Genomic DNA, 22,401 nt, shown 5'->3' with positions numbered 1-22,401 from the left:
GGATGCCAGGTGGGGCCGGGGATGGGAGCCCCTACACCTATCCCGCAGGTGCCCATCTTAGGGCCTCCGAAAGGCAGGTGAGGGAGCTCCAGGAGGAGGTTAGCAGGCTGAGGGGGATCAGAGAAGCAGAGGATAAAATTGATTATTTCCTTTACCTGCAGAGCCAAGCACCAAAAGGAAGAACCCCAGAGGTGCCCTCCACATCAGAATGCCAAATGGTTCCCCTCCAGAGCCAGGGCTGCTCACAGCAATGCAGTACCAGTTCCCCCAGTCCAGCTGGGGAATAGGTATGAGACCCTGGCAGCATTGAAGGAAGAGGAAGGAGAGGAGGACACCTCTGGAGAGGGGGCCAGTCTACATGCAGAACAGGCTGAAGGAGGCAAGCTGACCCGGAAACAGAGACACCGGATGCTTATCATAGGCAGCTCCATCCTGAGAGGTACAGAGGGTTCTATCTGTCGCTAGGATCCCATGGCATGTGAGGTCTACTGTCTGCCTGAAGCGAGGATTCAGAATGTGACAGAGATGATCCCGGCCATTATCCAGCCCACCGATGGTCCTAATCCATGCGGGCACTAATGATGCATCCAGAACAACCCTGATCACTTGATGAAGGACTACCAAGCCCTGGGGAGCAAGATGAAGGAGATAGGGGGACAGGTAGTCTTCTCATCTGTCCTTCTACTGAGTGGATGCAGACGACGCCATGAGTTCTGCATCAGGGAGGTCAACCTGCAGCTTCGGAAATGGCATCTCAAGGCAGGCTTCAGCTTTTTGGACCACAACCCATACTTCAGGGCAAGAGACATGTTTGGGTGGGACAGGCTCCACTTCTCCCCTACACATAAGCGTGTGTTCTCTTCCAGGTTCGTCCATCTCCTCTGGCAGGTTTTAAACTAGGTTGGTCGGGGGAAGAGGAAGTTAAGGACAGAGGGAGCCATGGAACACCGAACAAAGAACCACCCACAAGAACAGCCCAGCTAAGGCAGGCAACAAGCACAAGAAATACCTAGGTAAGAGACAGGGGTCCAGACACTCCTGGGATTAGGGGGGGCAGTGCATGCACCTTCAGGAGGCCTTAAATGCCTCTACACTAATGCTCGTAGTATGCAGAACAAGCAGGAGGAATTTGCCCTCCTGCTAGCTAACACTGACCCAGACATAGTGGGGCTCACTGAAACTTGGTGGGATCCAACGCATGACTGGGCAGTAAACATCAGAGGCTACAGGCTGTACAGGAGGGATAGAACAGGGAGAAAAGGTGGGGGTGGGATGCTCTACGTCAAAGAGCAATACACATCCTCAGCAAACAGCACCGGGTCAGAGAAGGGGCAGACTGAGGTCCTCTGGGTCTGTATACAAGGGGATCGGGGAGGGAAAGGGACTTAATGGTAGGGGTTTACTACAGGCCACCCAACCAGGGGGAAGAGCTGGACCAGGAATTCTCAGGTCAGATTGCAGAGGCAGTTAAGTCAAGGGACAATGGTCATCATGGCTGACCTAAACCATCTGGACATCTGCTGGGAAGAGCAGTCAGCCAGGTCTGACCGCTCACGTAGGTTCCTAGTCCAGTTACAAGATCTCCATCTAACCCAGAAGGTACACAGTCCCACAAGGGGAAGTGCCTTGTTGGACCTGGTCCTGGCCACAGGCAATGACCTTGTGAGTAGACTGCGGGTTCTTGACCACCTGGACGATAGCAATCATTGCCTACTGGAATTCACCATCCAGCACAGGGTGTCAAAGGCGTGCAGCAAGGCAGCAGCCCTGAACTTCAGGAGGGCAGATTTCAATGAGGTAAGGAGACTAGTCAAGGACGCACTGAAGTCCTGGAGGGCAGGGGAGTTGGAAGTCCAAGAGAAGCAGTCATTCCTTAAGGAGACGATCCTCCAAGCCCAAAGGGTGACAATCCCAAAACGGATCAAAGAGGGCAGAAGTGCTCAAAAGCCCCCATGGCTCACCAAAAGCATCCCCAAACATCTCAAAGCTAAAAAGGAGGCATACACCCAATGGAAGGGAGGGGCCATCACCTAGGAGGATTATACCTCCATTGCCCAAGATTGTAGGGGGGCTGTTAGGAAGGTTAAGGCTGAGATGGAACTGGGACTAGCGACCTAGATCAAAGATAACAAGAAGTCCTTTTTTAAACACATGGGGGGTAAAAAGAAGGTACCAGGTAATGTAGGGCCTCTGCAGAATACACTAGAAAATCTGATGGTCACACCAGACAACAAAGCTAACCTCTTTAACAATTTCTTTGCCTCCATCTTTTTGAGCAGGGACTGGGACTGGGACATCCCCCCCGTCCCCCTACTGGGATCCCTGATGGCCCCAGGGGAGGTGCTGCCAGGCCCAGGGTTAGTGAGGACCTAGTCAGGGAACTTCTGGTGGGTCCAGATGTGTTCAAGTCAGCAGGTCCTGACAATTTCCACCCCAGAGTGCTGAGGGAATTAGCAGAGGTCATCGCTGGACCCCTGGCACAGCTTTACAAGCACTCATGGTGCTATGGCAAGGTGCCGGAGGACTGGAAAAGGGCCAATGCAGTCCCCATTTTCAAAAAAGGGAGGAAGGAGGACCCAGGAAACTACAGGCCCATTAGTCTTACCTCAGTCCTGGGGAAGCTGTTTGAGAAAATTATCCAGGAGCACATCTGCGAGGGACCAGCAGGGGAGATCACGCTTAGGGGCAACCAACACGGGTTCATTTGAGGCAGGTCCTGTCAAACCAACCTGGTGGCCTTCTACAACCAGATCACTAAATCCCTGGACGCAGGTGTCAAGGTAGATGTAGTCTTTCTGGAATTTAGGAAGGCCTTCGACACAGTCTCTCACCCCATTATCATTAAAAAATTAGGCGACTGTGGTGTCGATGCCTACACAGTCAGATGGGTCGCAAGTTGGCTGGAGGGCCGCACCCAGAGAGTGGTGGTAGATGGGTCTTTTTTGACCTGGAGGGATGTGGGCAGTGGGGTCCTCCAGGGCTCAGTCCTCAGGCCCGCACTGTTCGATATCTTTATCAGCGACTTGGACGAGGGGGTGAAAAGCACCATGTTCAAATTCGCGGATGACACCAAGATGTGCAGAGAAGTGGGCACAATGAAGGAGAGGGACAGGCTACAACTAGATCTAGATAGGTTACAGGGGTGGGCAGGTGAGAACAGGATGGGATTCAATACTGATAAGTGCAAGGTACTGCACCTGGGGAAGAATGAACCAGCAGCATACCTACAGGCTGGGGAACTCCCTTCTCATCAGCACAGAGGCAGAAAAGGATCTTGGTGTCATTATTGATTCCAAAATGAACATGGCCTGCCAATGCGGGGACACAGTCAGGAAGGCTAACTGCACCTTGTCATGCATCCACAGATGCATCGTAAGCACATTCAAGGAGGTGATCCTCCCCCTCTATGCGACACTGGTCAGGCCACAGTTGGAGTACCGAGTCCAGTTCTGGGTGCTACACTCCAGGAGGGATAGGGACAACACGGAGAGGGTCCAGAGGAGAGCCACTAGCATGATCGGGGGCAGCCGGGCAGGCCCTATGAGGAGAGGCTATGATATCTGAACCTGTTCAGCCTCCACAAGAGAAGGCTGAGAGAGGATCTGGTGGCCGTCTACAAACTGGCCAATGGGGACCAGCAGACTATGGGAGAGTCCCTGTTCCCCCAAGCACTGCCAGGAGTAATGAGGAATAATGGCCATAAGTTGACTGGGAATAGATTCAGGCTAGATACAGAAGGCACTACTTCACAGTCAGGGTGGCTAGGATCTGGAACCAACTTCCAAGGGAAGTGGTGCTCGCTCCTACCCTGGGGGGTCTTCAAAAGTTGGCTAGATGATCACCTAGCCGGGGTTGTTTGACCCCAGCATTCTTTCCTGCCCATAGCAGGGGGTCAGACTTGATGATCTGCTCGGGTCCCTTCCAACCCTACCCACTATGAAACTATAAAATTTTCCTGACTGAGGTCCATGGGCCAAAGGAGGGCACAGGGAATCTGTTATTCAATTCCTCCTACGCACAGAGAATCCTACTGCACAGATATCTGTTCTAGCAACAAACTCTCTTGCAGGGCAGATCTTTCAGGTGTCACACTGCAAGCTCTCAAAGATGTGGCATGTTTTCTACATGAGTAACTGAATATATGCCTGTATACTAGCAACTTTACTGGAAAAGTGTTTCTGCTGCAAGAATTGACATAATGCCCGTACATAGCCCTAGTAATATGCAGAGAAATGAATATTAGGTTATGACAGTGCTCAGCAGCCTATAGTCCTATTTTGCTAGATGCTGTATACACAAAGAGATCCCACACTTTGAAAAGATTTATAATCTAAATACTCAAAAGGTTAGGTCTTTTTTTTTTTTTTTTTTTAAACCCTTTTACATTTAAAAACACAGCTAGTCATCTGTCTAGCTGTAATCCAAAGCCTGGACTTCAAAGATGTGACAAAAAGGTTTGGTGGGCTAAGTTCTAGTGGGCAGTTCTGGTGGGGACCTTTTTTTTTTTTTTTGGAGGGGATGGGAGAGGAGCAGTGGGAGCACACTTTGCTGTAAAATAGTGCCGGTAAATGGCTTTGTCAGCAAAGCACCTATATGTTCTTTTCACCCCAGAAGCAGATGGCAATCTGGGCCTGGCAGCAGGCTGCAAAAGCTACTCTTCAATTGGTTTCCAATAATGTTATTTTTACTTTTGCTGAGCACCTGTTAGGACCTATCTTGAGTACTATAATTTTTTAACAGTTTTGTTGCCAGTACAGCTATCTGTGCCAGAATGATATTCTGAAAGAGTTAGAGAGAGAAAAGCTGCCCCAAGCAATACACAGTAGAGAGAAAGGAGTAGTTTCAGGAAGGACAGAAGTCAAGGAAGGAACAAGGAAACTGCAGCATTGCCATAAAGACTGTTTGGAGCCAAGGTGTCTGCTGGGCTAGTTCTGACACCCCCTTTGAAGGGAGGAAAAAATCCCATTCCCAGGAGCTGACCTGAGGCAGGGGTTCTACAGATTGCCAGGGACAAAGAGAAGTCAGGGTCTTGAGCCAGAGGCTTGAGAAGCCACACCAGGGCCAGCTTCAGGGGGTCTTCAAGAAAGGGAGACCACATAAGTCTGATTCTTGGGCAATCCCAAGACAGAGCTTCCTCGAAAGGGGCATGATCTATGACAGGAAGCACTGCAGGAAAGGTGAAACTTAAAAAGGATTTAAAGGAAAATATAGTATTCAGATTTATTAGAGTTTTGCCTCTCATGGAGAACAGAGAGGAAAGTTTTAAAGGAAGAAGTTGACTTACAGAAGTAACACTTACTAGTATGTTCAAGGTGTAATGAATAAATCAGCATTTTCTGGTAATATCTTTTTATAAAGATACCAAGCTATAACTTTATATTGAAGTGTTTTTTTCACAAATGTCATGCTGTTTACAGATGTATAGATTTTGTTCACACATTTAGAGTATAAAAGCCTAAAACTACTGTATACATTTAATAATTGAACATCAGAAGATCAGCTATTAAAAATTCATTTCGTCTTCTAAAACATGCAGATATCTTATAAAAGAAACATAAAAATACAATGGTAAAGTTGCAAAACAATAATGTACAGTTTTACCTTTTACTTGGATTGAGTTTTGTGAGAAAGGTGTCTTTTGGCCTATGCTAGTGGTATCCCGTGCTGTAAAAAAAAGAAAAATAACCCTTACTTCAGAGAACTCTATCATTGTTAGAAAGATCAACAGATAATTGCACAAAGTTTTATTAGTATCATATAAATTTAAAAAATGGCAACTTTTAGTGGGTTTTGCTACATTTAGGGATATCCTCAGAAAGTGTTCTGTGTACTGCATAGTGCAAGGGTGATCAACCCCTGGCCCACAGGGCTCCTCGTGTCCAGAAATATGACACCCAGGGAGCAACAGCACCACTCTCTGGATACCAAATTTCCAGACTTGTGGGGAGCCCCAGTCCCTCCGCACCATACCGCGCACCCAATCCCAGCATACAGGGCTGGAAAGAGGCAGCATTGGGCCCCCAGGGCCCAATCTCAGCAGGCAGGGCAAGAAGGGGGCAGTGCCAGGCCTCAGGGTCCAGTTCTGGCACATGGGGCTTGATCCGGCCCACACACTGGACCCATTCCACTCACCTGGCCCATGGGCCCAAAAGGTTATGCACCGCTGATATAGTATAGCAACAACAAAAACAAATGAAAGTTACAATATGATACTCAAAGCCATTAGGAACCTAAGCTTGCACTATAAGAAAATGTCCATTAATCAAAAAAAAGTTTCTCAACTGCATTTTTACAGCTCTGGGAAAACTTCATGTTGAATTGTACCACAGGGTATATAGAGCAGGATGAGGATAAAATCTGCTACTGTACTTTGTCAGCAGAAAAATATCATAAATGTACTAGTTCACAGATGAAATGGCATCTGAAGGACTAAGAAATACTTTAAACAAAAACAAGTATTATAAAGAACACAGTACATGTTAATACTTACATTTCTTCCTATTTAAGTCACATTTTTGTTGCAACTGAACAGGAGCATTAACTGCATTTGGAATTTGAGAATATACTTATTTCTTATCAAAATATACCCACTCAAAATAGAGTAAGATCTAGAAGGGCAAAATGGAATGCTATGAATTTCCAGATATTAAGTCTCATTGCAAAACTATCAGCTTATGCTATTTAAGTGAGTTTTCTAATCACAAATCAGATGTGCTATCAGACAGTTCAGACATGTCTGAATACTTATTCTACACATCACCATCTTAACTCACTATATCATCAGACTAAAATCCTTAGGGTTTCAATAAATAGAACAAACATTTTGTTTTATGTTCTAGCACTGGATGTTTGCCATACATCTGCAGTCATCAGCAAAATTTAAATTAATTTAATTGAAACTCAAGTCACTTTAAAGGACTCAGAAAAAACTTAAGGATTTTTCAAGTAGGTCTATACTGCTTAATGAGACGCTCCTGATTTGACACATGATTTGAATTATTCAAAAATTCAAAGACTCCCAAGGCTTCAGCTACACAACTGGTCTTTTAAATCAAGCAATTAGTTCTGGATATGACAGGAAGCAAGAAGCAGGTCTACTATGATCCAAATCCTAGAAAATTAGGGTTGGGAAGGACCTCAGGCAGTCATCTAGTCCAACTCCTTGCTCAAAGGAGGACCATCCCCACCTAGATCTTCCCAGCAAGGCTTTGTCTAGCTGGGTCTTAAAAACCTCCAAGGATAGAGATCCTACCACCTCTCTAGGTAACCTCTTCCAGGGTTTTACTACCCTGCAAGTGTAAAAACTCTTCTTACTATCCAACCTAAACATCCCTTGCTGAAACCTGAGACCACTGCTCCTTGTTCTGTCATATGCCACCGCTGAGAAAAAGTCTAGCTCCATCCTCTTTCAAACCCCACTTCAGGTAGTTGAAGGCTGCTATTAAATCCCCTCTATCTTCTCTAGACTAAATAACCCCAGTTCCCTCAGCCTCTCTTCACAAGCCATTTGCCCCAGCTCCCTCACCATTTGTGTTGCCCTCTGCTGGAGTCTCTCCAATGTGCCCACATATGTATTTTTGTGCAGAGAAATAACAGTAAGAAAGTCATGCACACATTTGCCTCTGTTACCTTACAATCCTAATTTCACATTTCCCAGTGAGTAAGACTAGAAAGGGTGGTGCCCATTTCCCTCCCCACCAGGAACCTATTGGCTAGGGAACTTACCCAAAAACAGAAGACCTGAATTCCAGCATGAGGTGATTTGAGTACACATCTTCCACACTCCAGGGAAGTGCCCTACCACCAGTTTGTAAGTTAGACAACTGCATTTTCTACTCCTCTTGCCCGATTGGCTGCCCAATGCTCCAACTTCAAACAGAAGTAGTAGTAAAGTACTCTTACCCAGACTGTCCTAAGCTGGTGGTTAGGACAATCTCCTGGGAAGCAAGGCATGCAGGGTCAAGTCCCACCAGACTAAGAATGTGTCAGACCTGGCACATCCAGGTCTCCAGCTTCCAGGTGCTTTAATCACTATGCTACTGCACAAAAAGGTTGGTGGCGGCACCACCACACCCTCTTCAGAAACCCATTAGACAGCTCACCTTAGACACAAGATCAGGCATTCTGCATCACAAGCAAATGGAGATTTCTAACGGATAGTTTAAGTGAAGAGACTAAAAGCTCCTGAGAAAAGCAAAATTTCAAATACACACCGGTCTTTAGCTTTTCCTACTGGCTACCTCCGTATGTCTCCAAGCTTTCCGAATTGCAACAAGAGAGGAGAGTGCTCACATCACAGCCTGGTCTACTGCAGTGCTTAGGTCCCTCAGAGTTAGAAAGACCTATAACCTAAGTCTCCTGCCAACAGGCTATTGGGCTGTTGTTCTAACCAACAAGCTAGTGGACAAGAGGCAAGCACTACCATAGGTGCCTACACATCAAGGTGGGGGTTTCAGTCTGCAAATCCCACTCTATCACAGATACCCAACTCAGAATAACCGGGAGATGCCTAAATGCTACCTAAACGTGCAAAATAGGGAGCGTTTCTGAAACCTCACCTTCTCTGCACTTCTCACTGGCTGGCTGAAGTATCCCCCAAACCTCAACTCAGCACACTTTGTGAATATTAGCAATTAGTCACCTCATTTAAAGGTTACTGTTAAATTCCACACACTTTAAAGTAAGGTTTGTGAGTTCCACCCCCAAAGCCAGACATGGAAAATGTAAGTTTTGGAGCACTTGGCATCCACACATTCAAATCCCTATTTGAATCTCTCAAAGGGTTTTCTTCAAGCTCAAAAGTATTACTTCCACTTTGGCCAGTCACACCGAGTACAATAATCAAGAACTTATTCACCGTTAGGGTAGTAAAGAGAGAGAAGTGGTGAGAAATAAATTAAAACATTTTTGCTGTTCATCTCATCATACTTAATACACCAAGCATTACTGACTTCAACAGGCACTGAGAAATAATTTTCTACATTGATAAGATGGTTTGGAAAAAATAAGGCAAAGATGCTTTTTAACTATTATTCAGATGCACATTTTAACACGAAAGTTTGTCTCAATGACATTATTTAATGAAAGGTTAAACCATAAACTCTCACAGGGGAAAAAAAAAATCAGCACACAAATGTCAAGATTTATACCAGAGTATTAAATATCCTTTTAAAATATACTACTTTGCCCTGAAGGCTGGACAAGAAACACAACGCATCAACAAAAAGAATGGAGTACGAGAATGCTGTTCTAAGCATTGTATTAATTTTACCAGTAAGAAAATGGAGGCCTAGAAAGGTTGTATCACTTGCCTAAAGGTACAAGTTTATGGAAGTACATATTCCCTGCAGCAAGCCTTGGAGGAAGCATCTTACTTTACATAATTCAAGGGAAGAATAATGTTTTGATTCACAAAAACTGGACACAGGCTAGTGAGTGCTAGTGGGGGTGATCTATGCTGTCCTGCCATAACATACACATGCACACAGCTTGTGAGCTGCTGATGCAAGACTCAAAAATTGTAAGTGGAGGTGAGCAGGTCTATTTTACCCAAACTCTTAACTTTAGACTTTGTACCCTAGCTTAAATTTCAAAGTTACATTTTTAAAAACGCTAGTAAATTTAAATTATTGGTGTCTTCACAGTCTAATAGGGTCTTAAAGGGCAATACTGTACCATCTTTTGCACTATCTTCCCTTGTAGCAGACAGTTTGATTCCAGGTTTTCAAAGAAAAGGGAGTACTTTCAATTAAAAAAAAAAAAAAAAAAAAAAAAGATTGTTTCCTCTCACTTTTCATCCCAGAGTCTTGCATATAAGCAATATTTTTCCAAAACAAGTCGTTTCCAGCACTTTAAAAAAAGCCCAACATACAAGAACTAACAGTCTTGGCCAATTAAAGTTGGCAAAAGTCAAAAGTGGCTCCAGAAATTCACAAGACACTACAGAACCAGCCTACCTGCCACTAAAAAAATTGAAAAGCTAGACACAAGGAAAATATAAATTTAGCTAAAAAGTAAACTTTCATTTGTGGGGGAAAAAAATTGCTAGTCCTTATAGATGTGAAGACAGATCCCCATTCAGATAGCTATGCCAGTGGTTCTCAAACAAAAGGGTTACAATCTTTATGAATGAAGTTTCAAGTCCTATAGCCAGATCTGTCTGGAATAGTCTAAGCCAATTAGAAGTTGGTCTGTGACCCATGGAACAGTCACAGACTATGCAGTGCCATCTCTGTAAAAAAAAAAAAAAAAAAAAAAAATGGGAGAAAGGATCCCAGCATCTCCGCTGCTGTTCGCAGCTTTTCCCAGCAGCCAGATATTTTTACTTTACCCAGTGAAGTGAAAACAGTAAGACATGATTGAACTTTGCTACAACTACTGGTAACCCTTAAGGCTGATGGGCTAGATCACTTCAAACTAACTTTGCCTCTGTTCCATGATTTTCCATGCAAGTTGGTCTATTTATTGAGAGAATTCCCAAAGCAAAGACTCGAGAAGGGGTACAAGAGTAAAAACACAAGACACCCCCCCACCATCACCAACTTTCAGGGTCCAAATGATGGTACAGGAGTAGCAAAAAACAAACAAAAACACATTCATACAAGAAAATAGGGCAACACTGAAGTCATCGTATACCTAACTGGCTTAAGACTGATAAGAAAATTCAAGCAGATGAAGGGGACAACAGTCTGGTAAAAATTCATACAGCAAAAATTGCCTATGAATTATCCTGTCACGTTACATTATTTTACATTACTGGTTTAACATCTCTAAAGGGTGAAACGGTATATATGCGTGAACCAAAGACTGCGGAGCTGGTGTCATCGGGAAGGCTTTGGCTTCCATGACCACAGCCCGCGCTTTGGCGAGAGGCAGCGAGCTGCTGGGAAGAGATGGCCTCCACCTCTCCCCCCTGGGGAGAAGGCTCTTCTCAGCCAGGCTAGCTAACCTGCTCCACCAGGCTTTAAACTAAGCCCACTGGGGGATGGGGGGACTGCTGCCACTGCTGGCCCGCTGAGCAACCCTTGCAAAGCCAGCAGACCAAGGCACTTAAGGGAGCCCACCCCTGCCCCAGCCCTGGCACAATCTGTGGGCAAGGCAAGAGCCCCCAAGGGGACACTTGCCTGCCTGTACACTAATGCCAGGAGCCTGGGCAACAAGCAGGAGGAGCTCATCCTCCTGCTCAGTGCAAAGAATTATGACGTCATTGGGATAACGGAGACCTGGTGGGACTCCACCCATGACTGGACCACGGGTATAGAGGGCTATACCCTGTACAGGAGGGATAGTGTTGACAAAAGGGGCGGGGGTGTAGCTCTCTATGTGAAGGAAAGCTACATGTCCCTGCAAGCTGATGTTGGTGACCGGCATAGACAGCTAGAGACCCTCTGGGTAAAAATTCGTGGGGAATACGGCACAGGGGACACAACGGTGGGAGTCGACTACAGACCTCCCACTCAAAGTCCTGAGCTTGACCAGGAGTTCGCCCGGGAACTGACTGAGGCCGCTTGCTCCACGACCTTGGTTGTCATGGGTGACTTCAATTACCCGGACATCTCCTGGGAAGATCACTCAGCAAAATCCGAGCAGTCGCAAAGCTTTCTCTCGTGCGTGAATGACCTCTCCCTGACTCAAGAAGTCTATGGGCCAACAAGAGGCAAAGCGCTGCTCAACCTGGTACTGGCTACGGGGGACGACCTAATTGGCGACCTAGTGATCGATGGGAAGCTGGGTGACAGCGACCACGAGCTGATCACCTTCACCATCCGCCGTAAAGCTGGCAAGTCAGTCAGCAACACAGAAGTCCTTGACTTCAGAAAAGATGACTTTGACAAGCTCAAGAGGCTTGTCAGTCAGGCCCTTAGGGACCATGACCCCAGGGAGATGGGAGTTCAAGAAGAGTGGCTGTTTCTCAAGGAAGCGATCCTCAATGCACAAGCCAAATCTATTCCAACACGGAGGAAAGGCAGCAAGAAGGCACAGCAGCCCTCCTGGCTCTCCAGGGACCTAGCGGACCTTCTGCGGCTAAAAAGGAAAGCCTACAAAGGATGGAGGACGGGATTCACCTCCAAGGAGGATTATTTTGTGCTGGTCCGGTCCTGCAGGGAGCAAACCAGGAAAGCCAAGGCTGCAACTGAACTCCAACTAGCTTCAAGCATCAAGGACAACAAAAAGTCCTTTTTCAGATATGTGGGGAGCCAGAGGAAAAGCAAGGGCAACGTTGGACCCCTGCTAAACCAGATGGGGCAACTGGCAACTGACGCCCAGGAAAAGCCAACCTATTAAATAGGTACTTTGCATCAGTCTTTCATCAGTCCCATGGGACGCCCATGCCTGATATGGGACAGGGAGATCCGGGTGTTGGGGATCCCCTCCCCTCCATAAAATGCTGACCTCGTGAAGGAACATCTTGAGAAGCTGGATACCTTCAAGTCAGCCGGCTCTGACAATCTGCACTCCAGGGTACTCAAGGAGCTGGCGAGCGTCATAGCCCAGTCCCTGGCACGGATCTTTGAAAACTCCTGGTGCTCTGGTGTAGTGCCCAAAGACTGGAAGAAGGCCAATGTGGTGCCGATCTTCAAGAAAGGGAGGAGAGTGGATCCGGCTAACTACAGGCCCATTAGCCTGACTTCTATCCTGGGGCAGATCTTAGAAAAGTTTATTAAGGAGGCCATCCTTGATGGACTGGCCCAGGCTAACATCCTAAGGGATAGCCAGCACGGGTTTGTTGTGGGTAGGTCTTGTTTGACCAATCTCATTTCCTTCTATGACCAGGTGACCTATCACCTGGACGAGGGAGAAGAGATTGATGTCATATATCTTGACTTCAAAAAAGCTTTTGATCTGGTATCCCATGATCACCTCTTGGCCAAACTGGCCAGTTGTAGCCTTGGCTCCACCACGATCCGCTGGCTGGGAAATTGGCTCCGTGGTCGGACCCAGAGGGTTGTAATCGATGGCAGTCACTCATCGTGGTGCCCTGTGACCAGTGACGTCCCTCAAGGCTCTGTCCTTGGACCCATACTGTTCAACATCTTCATTAATGATGTGGACATTGGAGTCAGGAGTGGACTGGCCAAGTTCGCCGATGACACCAAACTTTGGGGCAAAGCATCCATGCCAGAAGATAGGCGGGTGATCCAGGCTGACCTGAACAAGCTCAGCAAATGGGCAGACGAGAACCTCATGGTGTTTAACACCAAAAAATGCAAGTTTCTCCACCTTGGGAGGAAAAACCTGCAGCATCCTTATAGGCTTGGCAGTGCTAAGTTGGATAGCACTACAGAAGAAAGAGACTTGGGGGTCATCATTGACCACAAGATGAACATGAGCCTGCAATGCGATGCTGCGGCTAATAAAGCGACCAAAACGCTGGCTTGCATCCATAGATGCTTCTCAAGCAAATCCCAGGACATCATTCTCCCCTTGTACTCGGCCTTGGTGAGGCCGCAGCTGGAGTACTGCGTCCAGTTTTAGGCTCCACAATTCAAAAAGGATGTGGAGAAGCTTGAGAGAGTCCAGAGGAGAGCCATGCGCATGATCAGAGGTCAGGAAAACAGATCTTATGATGATAGGCTGAGAGACATGGGACTCTTTAGCCTGGAAAAGCGCAGGCTCAGGGGTGATCTGATGGCCACCTATAAGTTTATCAGGGGTGACCACCAGGATCTGGAGGAACGTTTGTTCACTGGAGCGCCCCAAGGGATGACGAGGTCGAACGGTCACAAACTCCTGCAAGACCGCTTCAGGCTGGACATAAGGAAGAATTTCTTTACTGTCCGAGCCCCCAAGGTCTGGAACAGTCTGCCAGCGGAGGTGGTTCAAGCACCTACATTGAACACCTTCAAGAGTAAATTGGATGCTTATCTTGCTGGGATCCTATGACCCCAGCTGACTTCCTGCCCTTTGGGCAGGGGGCTGGACTCGATGATCTCTCGAGGTCCCTTCCAGCCCTGATGTCTATGAAATCTATGGTAAGGAGAAGGTAAGGAGACTTGAAATATATATACATACACATACATATTTCAGGCCTCCTTACCATCTGGCCTCTAGCCCAGGGGTGAGCAAAATCCTGCCCTCAGACTGGATTGGGACTGAAGTTGGTTCCAGATCCTTGCCGCTCTGACTGTGAAGAAGTGCCTCCTGATATCTAGCCTGAATCTACTCTTGGTCAACTTATGGCCGTTATTCCTTATTACTCCTGGTACTCCTTGGGGGAACAGGGACTCTCACATAGTCTGCTGGTCCCCGTTAGCCAGTTTGTAGACAGCCACCAGATCCCCTCTCAGCCTTCTCTTGTGAAGACTGAACAGGTTCAGGTCTCATAGCCTCCACTCACAGGGCCTGCCTTGCTGCCCCCAATCATGCGAGTGGCCCCTCTGGACCCTCTCTGTGATGTCCATATCCCTCCTGAAGTGCGGCACCCAGAACTGGATGCAGTACTCCAACTGTGGCCTGACCAGTGATGCATAGAGGGGGAGGATCACCTCCTTGAATGTGCACATGATGCATCTGTGGATGCATGACAAGGTGCAGTTAGCCTTCCTGACCGCGTCCCCACATTGGCAGGCCATGTTCATTTTGGAATCAATAATGACACCAAGATCCTTTTCTGCCTCTGTGCTGATGAGAAGGGAGTTCCCCAGCCTGTAGGTATGCTGCTGGTTCATCCCCCCCAGGTGCAATACCTTGCACTTATCAGTGTTGAATCCCATCCTGTTCTCACCTGCCCACCCCTGTAACCTATCTAGATCTAGTTGCAGCCTGTCCCTCTCCTCCAGAGTGCCCAATTCTCCCCACACTTCAGTGTCATCTGCAAATTTGAACAAGGTGCCTTTCACCCCCTCGTCCAAGTCACTGATGAAGATGTCGAACAGTGCAGGCCTGAGGACCGAGCCCTGGGGAACCCACTGCCCACATCCCTCCAGGTCAAAAAAGACCCATCCACCACCACTCTTCAAACACCCATCCATCTCCTATCCTTCAAACACTCCTCCAACAATAGTTGTCTTATTTACACTTAATTAATAAAGAAAAAAATAAGTACATGCATCCAAGTCTTTGCCCATGTTCACTCACTGGAGGTATGGATAAAGATGGAAGGAGATACAACCATTTCCAAATTCTGTAGCTATAGTATAACAAATGGTTCTGATCAGTTCTCAATTGCACAAAGTAAACTAACAGAATTGTTTATTGCATAAATGCTCTTATATTCATTCTTTTAAAAAAAAAAAAAAACTAAATAAAATAAAAAAACAGAGGTAAGAACAGTACTAAAATGAAAACAAATAAAAGACCTGTTCCAGTTTTGGGCATAGCTGTTTCTGAGGTGGATTCATTCGTATTCTGTGATCCAGGGCTTTTTTTCTGACCATTGGAAGCATATGCTCTCACTTGGCTTAGTGACTGGACTGACAGACGGTTGCACAGGAGCACGTGACAGATGCTTCCACAGTTCACTGAAGTTTGCCATCCTGAGAGAAGAAAGAAAAAAAAAAAAAGGCGTAAGCGACACATAAGTGCTGACAATGGGGGAGCACAACTCCATACCACCACCACTCCCACTGCTGGCAGGCATCGAGTCTGGCTCGGCTGCAGCCCTGTACCCCAGTTGGTGCAGAAATCATGCCATCACTGTCACCCCAACTCCTGCCAGGTCCTGACTTCAGCCATGCTGCAGCCCTGTGCCCCACTGTCAGTGCAGAAGTCTTGGGAGGCATGTGCCTATTCCTGCCAATGTGTCACCTATGAAAAAAGATTCTCTTTTCAGTGGTGTGTACAACAGGAGTACATATGTCCATAAGAGTTGTTGATATTTACGGAAAAAAATTTTAGAAAATATTTTTGCCTAGTATACCCATATATCCAAATCTCAGAAGCTTTGCACAAGTAAAGCAAAAACTAATGAAAATTAATCCATCCACCAATTTCCCAGGCACCTCCCGTCTCCCTTCAAGCATTCATTTTTAAGCACACAAATATCCTGTTATATTTTGTTAAGTTTCTCATTTAATTATATGTGCAGTGTTTCAAAGATCTAGATTATCTTTGACCCTTTGCCACAGGAGACTACTCTAACATTTCTAGATTAATCCCTCTATTACCACTCTGCTCCCAAATCTCATCATAGCAAGCAAGATACCCAGCAGTCAGAACAGGAATAAAAGAATAAGGACAACGGTGGACCACTAGAAAACCAATTTTACCTCACTTCACGATGCTTGTCCAAACAATATACTAAACTGAACATGCAAAATATTCAGTGGTCTTAATTCAAATGTAATATCTCAACCTACTGTAGAATTAAGCCACAATTAAAGCAAGTTACACATGCAGTATCATTCATCTAAAAGAATCATAATATTACACACATGCAAACATGTAGCATATGAAAAAAAAAAATCAGTCTTTTAAGACAGGCGCAGAATAGCAACAGATATATTTGTTTATTTCATAGACATTAGGGCTAAAAGGGACCTTGTAAGATCATCTGGTCCAGCCCGCTGCTCAAAGAACAGGAAGTCAGCTGGGGTCAGATGACAAGACAATCAATCATCCAAACATAACTTGAATGTATCCAGAGTAGGAGCTTGCACCACTTCTGGGGGAAATCTATTCTAGACTCTGAAGACTTGGACAGTAAAGTTCTTCCTTATGTCCAGTCTAAAACAGCCTTCCAGCAGTTAGTGACCACTGGACTTTGTTTTCCCCTGGGGTGCCCTGGTGAACCGACACTCTCCCAGATCTTGATGCACACCCCTTATGTATTTATAGGCTGCCACCAAGTTCCTCCTGAGCCTATGCTCTTCCAAGCTGAGGAGTCCCGTAACTCTCAGGCTCTCCTTATAAGACCTGGTCTCTTGACCTCTGATCATGCACATGGTTCTCCATTAGACTCTCTTGAGCTTCTTCATGTCTTTTTTAAACTGTAGAGCCCAGAATTGGATACAGTATTCCAGCTGCAGCCTCACCACAGCCAAATAAAGCAGGACAATGACAACTTGGGTCTTGTTTGAGATGCATCGGTATAGATGCAAGCCAGGGTTTTATTTGCTTTGCCAGCAGTGGCATTGCACTGGTATTTCATGATTGACCCCAAAATGAATATGACCCCCAAGTCTCTTTAATGCTAGTCTACCTTGATTAACAGCCAAAATCTGCTAAACGAATCTTGCTGATACTTAAGACAGACTATTTAACAGTTGTCCTCTGATGAAATAACTTTATCCACCACTGAAATGCAACAGCTTATTAAAAAACAAGGGTGCTGGCTTTGAGAAATAAACACGCATAAAATCAAGAACATCTAATTTATTTATACTGCATGTAATCCAACATTAAATGTATGATTACATTAGACAAGTCATCTCTCAACAGTGATAAGAATATGCTTGACAAAATTATGGACTCCGTAAAACAACTTACAGTCTTTTCCATTTATTTTGACACACTGCAGCAAGAATTGGTCAAAACAGCCAAAGGTCTCCCCAGTTCTAGCAGCCCATGGGATGACCATATCTAAGGAACCCCCGTTCTGTAGCCAACAGCATAAAGTGGAGTGATGAGGCATCACGTGTCCCACCTGCTTTCGAATCCTCAGCCAAAATGATCGAAAACTTATTTACAAGTGGGCAACTTTGGGAGTCCACAACTCCTGTCTCTGGAGCAGGATGCCCGAGTACTCTGCCACCAGACCCCCAAGTTAGAAACAGGCATATCTGCAGGAATAAAAAAAAAAAGAAAAAAAAAAAAAACACACTACTTCATACCAAATACAACTGAGCTATCAAAATGATCCAGAGATCAAAAAAACCCCTTCTGAATGAGTAGCTCTGCAATTAGAGAATGCACAAGTGTTCCTAAATGCTTGTCTAATAAAATAAAAATTACAGAAATACATTTGTTCCTGATCAAATACATGCTTTGAGGACCAACTGTATTTAGGATGTTTCCATTCTACAGGGGAAGAGGTGGAGAAAGGCATTTATTTAGTTTAGAAAGAGCTGCTTCATTCCCAGTTTAGTTTATCAGCATCTTTACTGAACAGATGATCATTAATGGCAATTTTCTTAAGATGGTTGTTCATTTGTAATATTTTAATAGAAGCTTATCACAAGAACTCACTTTCATTGCAAGCACATTAAAAAGCAAATACATCTATCTTTCATATTAAAAAAAAAAAAGACACAGGGAATTTGCTAGTTATTTTAAAAACAAAACTATTGTTCAGCTTTCCTGTTCCCGAGCATAAAGCAACCCAAGACTCCTCCTGCAATCAGTTCCATACAAACTGACACCTGCATTCATGCAGAGCCATTTGCAGGAGCAACCCTAAGCTTACATATTCAGAGAACTTTGACCTGTATACATTGGGCTAAAATTGAGACATTAAGTAGTCACTATACCTCATTTTATACTATACTATAATATACTGATGTTGGGCAGCTGTGTGTGTGTATAACTATCAGTGAAACATTTGTTTTAGGGGATGGGGGGGGAAAAAAAAAGACAAACAGCAATACAGAACCAGGTAAACATAAAAATAGCTGTGTCCTGCACCCAACTGGTCCCCAACCCACCATTAATTCCTTTAGTATGTGTAATTGAGGTATGTATCCCATTCTACACAGAAAGCATTAACCTGAAAAAAAAAAATCTCTCTTCACTCCTTTTGTGCATCACATCCTTACATTTTACAGTAGTATTTGAATGTATAAATACTTAATGCACAGTGCAAAAATATTTATGATTTGTGTTTCCTGAAGGTGAGAGCTTTAAACAAGGCCAAATAAAGTATGGAAAATAGATTATCAACTGTCCTGAAAAAGTGCTTGAGTTCATTAAGAGTAGCATTCAAATACTGAAGAAGTTTATGCCAGGACATGCACTAAGGCTATGAACAGATGGAGCATTTATCCCTCAGTGAGTTGTGCCCATGCGAGTCCCGGAACAGAGAAATGCTGAGACCAGCATGTACACACTGTCCTTCCAACTATGGTCTGGTAAGTGGCTGAAGGCACTGCCACCGATTCAATCCCAGAACAACTGTTCAGATGCACTGTATGATAGCCCAGGACAAACTGTGAGCTTTTCTTACCCTAGGAGCCTTTTTAGCATTTGTCCCAAGATAACACAAACAGAGACGTGAATAATTGCACTCTGTCCTGGAATAAAATGTCTGTCCCCAAAGAAACCATGACACTCATCTGCAGCCTCCGATTAGAACTGAAGTAGCTGCAGCCACACCCAGAACATGACTGTCAAATAGTGCTACCACCTTCATTCCCACAATGTGGCCAGAGCCCCCAAGTAACTCAACCAGAGCATAACTGAAGCCAAGCAGAAAGCCAATCTGTTCACTTCAAAGCAGACCTTCCAACAAGTAACTAGCCCCTTCCAGAAAGCACATTGGCAGACTACATATAGCAGCAATCCCCAAAAGGCATACCGTGATGCTTCTGCCATGCTTGCAGCATGCTAATGTGTGCCACAAAAACCGGGCTGAGTCAGGCCCCGGCCACACCCGATCCAGCTGGCAGGTGTGCGCTGACAATTTTAATCCAGAAATTAAGCTTGTCCCAGGTATCAAAAGCTGGGCAGACACTGACACCGAGCATGTGCCGCAGGGTGAGGGCAGGGGCATAACGATGCCCCCGAGGTGGGGCCGCCCCAGCTGCCCCCTCAGCTCCACAGCAGGTTCAACTGCCAGGAAGCGCAGAGCAGACCTGACACAGGGAAGGACTGGGCAGACACCCCCGCAAACCGCCCTTGCGCCCCCACCACAGGGCCCAGGCGGCCCTAGCAGCCGCACGCCGGTCGAGACGGGCCAGGAGGGCTGCGGCCTCCCATCCCCCGAGCCCGGTCGCAGCAGGCCGAGGCTGAGGCGCGGGAGAGCCGGCGCACGACGCCCGCGGGCGCTCCCGGGCCCGCACTCACCGCGGCAGGCACGGCCCCGCAGACAGAGCCGGTAGAGGCCGCCCCAGCGCGGCCCGCACCCGGCCAGAGCCGGCATCATCCTCCTCCACCTTCGCACGCAGGGCCAGGCGCCGGCAGCAGGAGGACGGGAAGGGACTGGACTAGCCTGGGCGGGGCGCCCCGCGCCGGCCGCAAACCCCCTCACCCCACACAGGGCGGGCGGGACCCGGATGTTAAAGAGCGCCGGCTCCGTCCACTCGTCCCTACTGCGCATGCGCGCGGCCCCCACAGGTAAATTGCCAGGACTGAAGAATGTGCGGCGTCACCTGACGGCCTAGGCAGTGCCTGCTCGCTCCCGCCCCGGGTCGGGGGTGCACCTCGCAGACTCACTCAGCGCCTGGAGCGCAGGCCCCACCCACCCGCCAGTCCTCGTACGGAAGTAGCGGCGGCTACCCGGTGCCGCGGGGTAGCTCCAGCCGCGTCCTTCCGCTCCCCGAGGAACAGCCTGAGCTTTCCCGGGGCAGCGCCGTGTCCCGGCACCCGCGAGGGAAGCGCTGCCGGCCTCTGAGGGGCGCCCTTTTAGGCAGAGAGGCGGGTGTAGGGTCTCCTCTCCGTGGAGGGGCCAGCCCGCAGTATCCCTGCCCGGGACTCATGCCCCACAGCAGAGACAAGCAACACGATTTATTATAAAAACAAATCAAGCGCAGGAAACCAGCTCCTGAGCCATAGGCACAGCTCGAGAAAGCACCAGAGCACCGACCTGGTCTGATCCCGCAGCGTCAGTCCGAAGCCGCAGTCCAGGGCCAGCTTCAGGGCTCCAAATGCAGCCTCTGAGCCTGCACATGAGAACCTCCTTCACCCCGAGCTCGCTTTTCCAGCCTCCCTGGCTGGGGGACCCAGCCCCTCCTTCACTCTTTGTGCCCAGGTACAAATTAGGCCTCTGCATTTTTACCCACCTGTATTTTTCATAGCAGCTTCTGTTCCATCCAGGAGAACACAAAACACCAGACTCCCCCCCTGCTTGCAAAGAACATTTTTTCACAACTATTGAGTGGGTTTAATGAACACTATCCCATTTACCTAAAGAATCTTGTCTGCCCAGGTACAAGTCATACACTCAAGGCAGGCTTGAGTGCCTTTGCCAGGCAGGCTAGCATAGTGTAAAAGTGATGCAAGCATGCTGGTCCAAAACCATCAGAGGCAAGGATTTCTTAAGGCAATCTTTTTTACTGGGCTAACTATAGAGCTGGGCTAAAGTTAGACAAGCTTTTGCATGCAAGACATTCTTCCTCCTGTCTGGTTCTTAACATGCTTCATTCATCATGTCCAGGAGGGGCATAGATACCTAGACTTTTTTAATGCAATAGGCACTGCAGTCTCTGCTGTTTGAGTTTGAGCAACTAGGTGCTAGGCTTCTTTTAAAATGCAAGTATATCATTGCCTCTTGGCAGTTGCATAGAGGACCAGTACACAAGCTAAGTCACATGCTAATTCTCAACCTTTATGGAGATTGTAGCTGTGTTGTTCTTAGGCAGGAACAGGCAATTATTTTGGGCAGAGGGCCACTTACTGAGTTTCATCAAGCCATCAAGGGCCACATGACAGGCAGCCAGAGGCAGATAAATATTTATTTTCTAAAATTTTAGGGGCTCCACGGGCCGGATAGAATGGCCTAGCGGGCTGCATTTTGCCCACCCCTGTTCTAAGGACATAAACAGATAAGGTTCTTTGGGTAAATCCGATATCTTTTATCAGACCAAATAAAATAGTTGGAAAAATTCTTCTTTGCAAGCTTTTGAATACAAAACACCCTTCTTCAGGCTGAGGAAGAATCAACCTTTGACTCTAAGTGTGAACAGTTGGGGGGCTGTTCAAGTTAATCACTCCCGCCTTACTAACACAACCTTAGCTGAACTATAAAGATACATCAACATTACAGTTAATATCAAATACCATAACAAACAGGCACAAGAACCATACAATTGAACACAGCTTCACACTAGCTGCAATTAGAAACCAAAACACCCCAAGAGTAAGCTTAGTTTGGGTGAATGGATATCTATGCATGTCACACAGGGAAACGACAAAAGAAACTTTGTCTTGGGGAGAACCTGTGACAGAAATAAAATGATCTTTCTGACTGCATAAATACTCTTTGCATTGACTGTATAATTTTGTTGTCCTCATCTGTGTCATGCTGATTATGCTGCCTTGTTTTTCTCCCCCTTAACTTAGGCTCTGCTCCTGTGGACATACATGTGCTTAATTTAAGTTTATGAAAAGTCCCTCGGAAGTCAGCTTATACATATTCATGCAAAGCATTCTGACAGCTTTGAAGGCGTTTCATAATGTCTTCAAAGTTACCTTACAAAAATACACCAAATATTGCTTCCCCTCTCTGTTCAGCATCATTGTGGCAAACTTGGATCCAATCAGAAGACAAACGTGCCAGGGTACTTGAAAAATTGATGCAGGTGATTATCT

The 22,401-nt window shown here is 46.5% G+C and overlaps 1 protein-coding gene across 5 annotated transcripts in view; it reads right to left on the bottom strand.

Annotated features, from left to right (window-relative positions):
• Positions 1-20,264, bottom strand: part of SLC30A9 (solute carrier family 30 member 9) — a 76,764-nt gene extending 56,500 nt beyond the window's left edge. The window contains exons 1-5 of one of the 5 annotated variants that reach the window (XM_090035848.1): positions 20,244-20,264; positions 17,428-17,720; positions 15,644-15,747; positions 15,300-15,476; positions 5,602-5,664 (exon numbers count right to left, since the gene is read on the bottom strand). In XM_090035848.1, coding sequence (XP_089891974.1) covers positions 5,602-5,664; positions 15,300-15,476; positions 15,644-15,722 — 319 coding nt within the window. In that variant the 5' untranslated portion in view covers positions 15,723-15,747; positions 17,428-17,720; positions 20,244-20,264. The other 4 variants (XM_090035846.1, XM_090035847.1, XM_090035849.1 and 1 more) reach the window with 4 other exon arrangements.
• Positions 20,265-22,401: the final 2,137 nt, after the last annotated feature.

The sequence above is a fragment of the Crocodylus siamensis genome, chromosome 2 (assembly GCF_052110815.1).
Source record: "Crocodylus siamensis isolate JL-2025a chromosome 2, ASM5211081v1, whole genome shotgun sequence".
NCBI lineage: Eukaryota > Metazoa > Chordata > Crocodylia > Crocodylidae > Crocodylus > Crocodylus siamensis.
This window is presented reverse-complemented; position numbering and strand designations above follow the sequence as displayed.